The sequence below is a fragment of the Mytilus californianus genome, unplaced genomic scaffold (assembly GCF_021869535.1).
Source record: "Mytilus californianus isolate M0D057914Y unplaced genomic scaffold, xbMytCali1.0.p SCAF_8, whole genome shotgun sequence".
Taxonomy (NCBI): domain Eukaryota; kingdom Metazoa; phylum Mollusca; class Bivalvia; order Mytilida; family Mytilidae; genus Mytilus; species Mytilus californianus.
In genome coordinates, this window is record NW_026262734.1 from 84,729,176 (window position 1) to 84,738,889 (window position 9,714).

At 32.0% G+C, this 9,714-nt stretch overlaps 1 protein-coding gene across 1 annotated transcript; it reads left to right on the forward strand.

Annotated features, from left to right (window-relative positions):
- The first annotated feature begins 520 nt into the window (after positions 1-520).
- On the forward strand, positions 521-9,395 carry LOC127711988 (uncharacterized). Its single transcript, XM_052218146.1, has 3 exons — positions 521-578; positions 3,112-3,361; positions 5,605-9,395. The coding sequence occupies exons 2-3, from the start codon at positions 3,151-3,153 to the stop codon at positions 6,405-6,407; spliced, it is 1,014 nt and encodes a 337-aa protein (XP_052074106.1). The 5' UTR covers positions 521-578; positions 3,112-3,150; the 3' UTR covers positions 6,408-9,395.
- Positions 9,396-9,714: the final 319 nt, after the last annotated feature.

Genomic DNA, 9,714 nt, shown 5'->3' on the forward strand with positions numbered 1-9,714 from the left:
GAGACAAAAACATTTTTATAAGGGTAGGTCTAATTCAAATTGAAAGTGTTTCCGCATGCGTCATTTCATGCAGTTTTATGTCCTTATACTATAGTTAAAATTTTGAAAATTCCGCTGATTAAATCTAGTATGTTTAAATCACTCGTCAGATATATCCGATTTTTAAAGAAAATAAATTGTCACAGAAGGAAATTTATAAAACTTAAAAAAGAAAAAAGAAAAACTGATGTTCTCGTACTGCAATTAAAAATACATGTTTGTTTTTGATAATAGCAAAAAAAAATGATTGTCTTGTAAACAATATCAAATCCATCATCGTCCTCCTCCTCCCCCTTATTTTTGGTCAGTGTCTGAATAAACTGATATGATAATAGATGTAACCATTATGACATTGCTTGATTTCTAATCGCATATAATATAAACCAGAAAGGAAAAGGTAACTTCAACGCTTGCTCTTTTACAACAATGCGATAAATTCACAGTCTTCACAGGTAGAAAACATTCACAAGTTATCTACCTTTCATCGCTCGACTTTAGTCCAGGTCAACCAGTGGCATTTTTCTTATTGCATTGGACAGGTAAATATTCCTTTAAAACTATATAAGTTTATAACTGCAGTCTGGTGCTGAATTGTTAAAAATAAGTCAAGGTAAGCATAAATATCAGAAACATGTTAAAATACGTAATATTGGGTGTAAATACAACGAGATGAAAAATCAGTTAAATACATGATTACAATACTTTTCCTGGTATAACACGTTAAGTCAAAGTACTGACATAATGTCAAGATCTGATTGTTGACGAATAAAGCTTAGAGATTTTTATCTCACAGTAGAACTAGCATATATATTCTTATTTCGATTTCAAATTTTCAATACGTATGTGATCGTTGAAAACATTAACATTTGTTGAATTCAATACTGTCATGACATGGAGTCGGAAGGGACTACTCAAATTTTTTAAAGATAATGATAATAACAGATGCATAATAAAAGTAAAGAAAATTAGGGTATACATAATTCATTTGTTTTTGTGATTTTTTTTTTGTACATCACGTTTAATATTCGTTTTAAGTAGAATAAAACAATATCCGAAAGTTTAAAACACTCAGGCTATAGCACATATACATTTTTATAAATTGTAAACTATTTTATTCATCCTTTGTCGTACACTGAATTCTGTTGTATTGCTGTTTGATCATACTGATAGATGGCCAAAAGTAATTAAGTAATAATGAATATATCGGCAATCATTCTTATCATAAATGTCTTCAAATAGACGTTTTTCTGTACATTTACAGCAGATTCCAACGAGTGTGTAGCTAAAGGTAGAATCTTTGGTTAGCTTCCTTGCTAGCTCAACCATGAAATGATTATTACCTTAAAATTGGGAGGAGCACAGCGCTATATTATCATCCAATGAAAACATTTATATCAATGGCCTGTTTATTATTTATAATATATGTATGTTTCATACAAAGGTTTACCGAGACTACTTTGTAAATGAAATTTCATTTCTTACTCTTTGATTGAATTAAAAAATCTTTTTATTACAAATAATCAGAAGCGGAGTCACGTTGTTTTTTTTTTAAATATTTACGCCGGGAATAGGCAGTCTTGTAAATTAATGTCTTTTGGTGTATTCCCCACGCATGAAACATTGTTATGTATTTTCTTTATATATGCATATTTTTTAGAACTAAAATCTTTTATATTCACACAGAAAAGAAAAATTATCATACTACTTAATATCATGCACGGTTGTAGTACTTATATTTAGTTAAAATTGCAACGAAAAAAAAAACCCAGCAAACAACTGCAGTTTAGAATTGAAAATATTGCAGAATTTATGGACATCCACTTGGTTTGTTAACTACTTATTAGTGTTAGATAAATAATGCAGCCATGAAGACCAATTTTTATGTCTCTACTTCAGTTCGATTTAATCTGACCTAGATTAAATGATCAGGTCATATGTACTTTTGAACACCTTCCAATCTTTTTTACCTGTCCGGGTGTATTGTAAACATATGTGTATGTGTAAAAGTGAATACGGTCAGCACTTGTCAATCATATCCAACTACATTTTATTAACTTGATGTAACAAATTCAACAGACAGGTAAAATATATTGTTATTTGTAATGTCTGACGAAGAAGAAAACATTTTAGGAATTTCAGCTTTCATTTAACTTTTAACCATTTATCAAAATAAAATTGGCAAATCAAACACACCTACAACATGCTTGTGAATGATCTTAATAATTATCATTAAATTTTAAATTTAGATTGAAAACTTATTTTTAAACTGACTTGTAAAACTAGTGTTACAATGTTTATATTCTGTCACTTAATTCTGATTGGTTCTCTGCTTAACTATTGACTCCACCCAAAGGCTGGATGTACCTTACCTAATAATGATTTCATGGTTGAGCTAGCAAGGAAGCTAACCAAAGATTCTACCATTAGCTACACACTCGTTGGAATCGGCTGTAAAGGTAAGCTCTGACCAATCAGGTTGAAAAAAATGGGATAATACCGGTATAGTTTTAACAAATTTATACGCGACACTATTAACTCAAAGACAAACTTGTGAACAAAGCAAAGTGTAAGCAACATTAACCGAAAGAACAATGGAATTTCTCATCTGGACATTTTTTTCGCATCATGTTTTAATTGCAGTATTTTTCCATGTCAACAATTTTCTAAAAATTGTAGAAGAGAAATTGAAAGAATTTTGAGTGTTAATGTACATCAGAATCAAGATTTTTGTTTGGTTGAATTAATAATGGCTGTGTTGAATTAGATGTAACTAACTATACATTAGTTAATTAATCTCAATAACTTGGCGTTTCCTGAATCTCATGCCCTGATGAAACTACCAACATTAATCGTAATTTTTCGAACAACGGCATAATGTTACAATTATCTGAAAGCAGCACATTTGACACATATGATGCATTCAATCTTCTCATCAAGTCTTTGTTTTACGGATACTTACTGTGAAAGATGAACCGATTATTTCACAATAAATCTATCTAAAATTTAAAATATATGTTTTTATTAAATGTGCTTGTAACGGGCCATTATTCATCAATTTCGACAACGAAACAGGTGCTGCAGGAAATAGTTTAATTATTTAAAAACTAAAAGATGCCAAACAAAAGAGCTGCCAGGGGGTCGCCATCTAGGGCCATTGGAAAGAAGAGGAAGACGACCAGCAGGAAAGAAGGACAGGGAGTTCGGAACGTAGACATCACCCAAGAGAAGGACGGAGTTGGACGTAAACGAACGGACAGGAAAATACAGGAGGTGGAACACGTGGAGACACAAGGACCAGAAGAAAATGCTGAAATATCATCAGGTAATGAGTCGGAGGAGGGTGCACGGGCATTCCATCCTTTTAGGCACGACCCGTCACGCAAAAATTTTGAAAACACAAATAATTCAATTGACACAAAATGCTTACATTCATGACACCGTGGGGGAACACGTGCCTTTTAAAATTAAGGAAAAGATTTGGGAGGGAAAGATTATTGAACTACATTATCTTTTGAGAACGCAAAAAGAAATTGAGGAGATTGACGAGGGCGATTTTAAATTAAAAAGGTGGGTAATTTGCATTAAAAAAAGATGGGTCTTTATTTGTTCATAAATGAATGGACTTCAGCATTCATAGTTTTTATGAGTGTTTACATAGAGAAATACAGGACTCGGGCACAGGAATTGTTAAAATATATGCGCGATATAAGATTACCTGCAACGATGTCAGAAAACTGGGCCACCTATGACGAGCAGTTCAGGCTAAAAATAGAAAAGAAGCCAAATTTATCTTAGAGAAACATACACGGTAAATGTTGGCTATTACACATCACATCTCCCACAGTACAAAACAATGTGTCAGTGCAATCACAGGGTTTTGGAACAAATACACAAAATCGTGGTCATTATAACTCAAATGCAGCTACACTTTCAAACACTTACACGAGAACACATCAGCAATTACAGGTAACTAGTGGTAGTGTAAATATGTCATGTAAACACTATAATAATGATAATGATTGTCCCTACTTCCCTCGTTTTAGGTTTAAACATGTATGTGAAATATGCACAGAAAAGTCCAATGTAATAACCAGCCTAAGGGAAGTAACAATGAAAAACAAAAAGTAACAAAAAAAATATTTATAATATACTCATGCAATCTAACAAAGAAACATCAATAGGTTTTGTAATGTTTAAAAGTATTTTGCAAATAAACTCATCATACATGTAGATACCAGGATTGAAATGTTGTATTTGCGCCAGACGTGCGTTTCGTCTACAAAAGACTCTCCAGTGACGCTCGATCAAAAAAGATAAAACGGCCAAATAAAGTACGAAGTTGCAGAGCAATGGGGATTAAATTCCTAAACATTTAGCAAAAAACAGCTATGGTAATCTATTCCTGAGGTAGAAAAGCCTTAGTATTTCAAAAATTCGAAGTTTTGTAAACAATTAATTTATAATTATGACCATATCAATGATAATTAATGTCACATGCAAGTTGAAGATTCTAATTTGAAAATAAAACATAATATGTCTCTTATATTTAGATACTTAAAAGATAATAAAAAATTGAGTTGGAAATTTTTACAATGATTTCTGCCCTGTAAACAAATATTAAAAACTTGAGAAACAGTATATAGTCACTCCTTTATATAATGTTAAAGAGAATTGCAAACATTTCTTTATCACTGCAATTTTTTTAAAACTTTTTGGGAAAGTATTAGATTAATTTATTTACTCAAAATTGAATATCACACTATACGCTTAAAAAATCAAAAACATGATATAAAATAACTGATGAAAAGTGTTATGAAAATAATTGATTTATAACAATAATATCATTTAGTATAAATAAAGCATACTACTTTTTAAAAAGAAAATAAAAAGAAGTAAATGTATTCTCTATATTTAAGAATGAATTTCAGTCAATTGTAAAACACTACAAAGCAATGAAACAAGAAGTAAATAGTCATCAAAGGTACCAGGCTTATAATTTAATACACCGGACGCGCGTTTCGTCTACATAAGGCTCATCAGTGACGCTCAGATGAAAAAAGTTATAAAGCAAACAAGTAGTTTTACGGTACAGCAGATTGCAAACATTTAAGGATGTTTGCTACTCTGTTTCAAAATAACAAGCTTTTTAAAAGACTGTTATGAATTGATAGTATATTTGTAACTGAACTTATAAAGAAGAAAAAAATGATAGGTCCGTGTGCTTGTTTTTGAAAAATAAGCCATTGAAAATTAGGCGGGAAATGATTCTCTCTAGACTTTTCATAAAATTAACATTGGCAGCATTTTCTTTCAAAAACTATGAAAAAATAACAAGGTTTTTATAAGATTTTCAACTATGACTTTTAAAACTATATGTAATAAAATTATGAAATGAAAAGTAGGGCTTAATGGGCAAAATTTTTAATTGGTAGTAGATGGATAAAACCAGAGGATTCCGAATATCTGACAAAAAATCAAAAAGAAGAGGAGCGAACATCCTTAAAAATAAATCGCCTGTTCGTATTAGCTAACTATTTTATAACTGTTTAATACCACATGTTTCAGTGACACTAAACAGCAAAGGTCAAAGTCTTCAGAGAATGTTTCCAACTCAATTTCAGCTAGATGTTAAATTCAATGTTGTTGATGCATGGGTCATCGGCATTGGTGTGACAAAAAATAATACATTGCTCCTGTGTAATTGGTCAAATTCCAATTTATTAGTTATGTCAGAAAAAGGCAAACAGCTGGCAACAGTTAAAATGGATGGGAAACAGTGGGGGATAGCTATGGAGGAAGACAAGAATACAGCATGGGTCACACTACCAGAAATACAGTCTATTCAAACTGTAGATATAGTAACAATGAAGAAGGGACGCTTGATTAAAGTGCAGGACACCTGTTATGGTATAGCTCTTATTCACGACGAAATTGTTCTTGGTGGTAGCGGAAAAATATACATAATAAGCAATACAGGTGAATCAAAGAAGATATTTGATGTTGGAGGAGGCCCAATACATTCAATATCAGTTAGGGAAAATTTTGAACTTTACTATGCTCAAGCTGATGAAGTAAATCCTTCAAAATTGAAATGTGTAGGACTAGATGGAACAGTACGGTCTGCTTCTGTAGAAGATATTAATCACGTGATCGATATTAAAACCGACAGAAAAGGAAATGTATATTTACTAGAATACCTTTCACCAAATCTGAAGCTGTTTTCTGTTAAAGATAAGTCTATTAAATCCATGTTGACATCAAAAGATAATCTTACTGAGTCATATGGTTTTGCTCTCAGACAAGATTTTTCTAAGCTTTTCATTTCAAATTACACTACCATGGAGATATTGGTATATTTGTGTAAATAAATACCAGAGAAGAAAATGTATATAAGCACATGAACAAGAACTTTCTTTTTACAAATACGTACATTTCATTTATTGTAAGGACACTTTCGATCGGAGCAAACTAGTAAAACGTTCATGAGGATAGAATTTGTAAAATACCAGGAAACTACTAACATTCCGTTGCTTTCGTTATTGCTATTCGTCATCATGACCGTTTTTATTAAAGTTTTCATGTATGATACTTGAAAAATACTAACATTCCAAAGACGTTGCTTTCCTGATGGTTATTTGTCATCAGGACAGTTGTTGGAATGTTTTCCTCGCTATACATGCATGAATACTATACTTGATTATCGTAGTATAACTCCTTTGTCTTAATCGTAGTGACCAGATAACTTCCGGTAGGATTCTGTGAATCCTAGTCAATATCAATGTTGACATGTTTGATAACAAAATATATGAATTTGGTTGGCATTGGTATGTTAATTGATAAAATAGAGATTGCAAACGGGGAATGAGTCAAAGAGACAACAACTCGACCAAAGAGCAAAAACAACCAAGGCCACCAATGGGTCTTCAACACAGCGAGAAAATCCCGCACCCGAAGGCGGGCTTCAGCTGGCCCCTAAACAAAAATGTGTTTTAGCTCCACGAAAATAGACGTCACACTAAACTCCGATACATATAATTGAACCGAAATTAAAAGAAAAACATACAATACTAACTTGGAACTGGCGCAAAAATTTAGCGGGATTAAACATGTTTTGTGAGATCTCAACCTTCTCCATATACCAACAATATAGAATAAACAAACACACAGCAAACTCTGGTTTAACTGTGAATAATTGTCTTTGTAATTCAACCGCTTGATTAAAAGTAATGGACTATTATAATTTAATTGATCACTAATTTCATCACCTTCAATTTTATCAATTAAAGAGTTATAATTATGACTCTCCTTGTTTTGCCTGCATATCTTTTTTATTGTAATGTGTATACTGATGACTCTTGATCAAGGCTCCGTTTCTTTTATGTTTTGACCGTCCATTTGCAATATGGCTGCAAAAGGGGTGCTTTTGTGTGGAACCATCAAGACTACTCTTTCATTTCCAATCCTTCCACTCTTCGTTAAGGTTTTACATTTTATATTTATATATAATCCTTGCTTAATGCTATCAAATTAATGTTATTGCAAAAAAGTATGTAAAGAAAAATCAAGATTATGAACACGAGTTTTAATTTTTGCAAACCTTTCTGTTGCATTGATAAAAACATCGCAATAGTTTTCGAAACTACTGAAAGAACCTGGCTTTTTACTTAACAGACACCCGAACAGGTTTTAAACTTGTATTGACTATTATACATTTTATTTCTATGAATACACAAACATTTTTATGTTATCTTATCTTTAGAAGCAAATGCAACAGAAGCGCAGAATAATATATAGAGATTAATACATGGCCTTTTCCATATCGGCCCGAGTATCATCCCGAGACCCCCATATCAGCCCGATACGTAGTCGAGGTGCTGATATGGGTCGAGGGATGATACCCGGGCCGATATGGAAAAGGCCATGTATTAATCTCTTTATCATATATTTCCGACAATTGTTTTATGTAAGGCAAATAAACAAATGAAATAACTAAAACAGTCAAAAACTGTTTAAAGAAGTTAAATCATGAATCCAACAAATACACTATAATTGTCCAACAAAAGCATCACTACCTCCATATATATTGCTACCATTTCCTATAGAGGCATTTTGAAACATTAAAAATTTGGTAGCTGGAAGCATGGAGGAAGTATTTACAGTTTTATGACCATTATTACTACATTTATATGAGATGATTCATAATTGTCAATGGCATTTGTTAGCAAATACTAATTGTAAACTAGCATCATTTTGAAAATCTATAGCATTGGCTTTAGCCATGTTAACATATGTTTTTCAATAACAGTTGGTTCTGTACAAACAGATTTACCACTGGATCCACTAAACCTTATCGCTATTTGTCCGCCATTACTGGACATCACAAAAGTTCCCGTAAATTTTGACGTCATAATAAAAAATATCTGACGCCACAATGGAAAAGTAAACATACGATACCGGAAATACCAGAAGTAACTTGTACGAGAGGCACTGTTATGGGTTTTTTTGCACGAGACGCCCCTGATATGGGTTATCAGCCCGGGTGGGAAATTATGGCTTGTGTATTTCCGTTCATTACACATATGCAAAAGCTATCATATTAATGCTAAGTATATGATAAATACAAATAAGCAGATATGTTATGATTGCCCATAACAGAACAGTAAAACAATGACAAATGCACAAGGACTGAAACAAATACAGGTCATTCGCCTATTTTGCAATATTTTCATTAGGTGCCCATTTATGACGTCAAATTTTAAATGAATACTAATTAAAAATATGTTTGTCCTTGACTTGATTCCTTTTATTTTCAATCGTAGAATAAATTACTGCCTCTTCGTTCACTTCTTCTTGATAATCAGAAGATATATGAACAGGATCTAAGACTGACAAGAGGTGAAATTTAGGACGAGGATGTAGTATAATTACCCCTTAGATGCAATAATTACAACCTATTGTAGAAATCGGTTGCTTATCTGTATATAAGATAGTGTTTCAAAAGATATACTGTAACTTGTCGATATAATCTTATGTGCTGAAATCAGATTTATTTTCGCAGGCATAACGATAAAGTCCAGAGACTACATTTGAGACTGAAAATACCGATTGACGGAAGAATGATTATTTTTGGTATATCCGTCCATTTTGTAACCAGGGCAGTGATATCTGTCGGAATCTAGTTGTCAACTTTATATTAAAAACAAATATTAAAAGAAAAATGAAAGACGTCTGCCAATGCATTATGCTTCATAGAACGTAATATAGAAATATTCACAACTTTAGTACTGGTGTTGATAAAGTATTTAAACCATTTGATGCCATGCAATTAATAAAATTAATGACTGAGTCCTTTAAAATGTTCCTATCTGGCATATTTTTCCTTTCAGGCTCCATCCGATATTGACATATTGTAATAGTTGTATTGAATACAAAATCAAAACCACGAATATTTTGCATGCGTTCATCTTGACAAAATTCTTGCTAATAAATGTAACAGGAAGACTTTGTACTGCGTTTCACGTCAAACAAAAGAGTAACAGATGTAGAAAAAAGTCATATTGTTAAATTGATTGCTGCAGCAATAATTTTACAGTCTAATCTTTATTACAAATTTTCGATCAAATAACCAAATAATTCTTATTCTATTTTAAAGTTTTAGAAGAGATATTGGAGTTC

Excerpts from the sequence above, each read along its gene's own strand:
- LOC127711988 (XM_052218146.1), top strand. The coding sequence starts at position 3,151 with ATGCCAAACAAAAGAGCTGCCAGGGGGTCGCCATCTAGGGCCATTGGA. Across the intron at positions 3,362-5,604 it reads AAATGCTGAAATATCATCAG|TGACACTAAACAGCAAAGGT; the intron begins GTAATGAGTCGG and ends CACATGTTTCAG.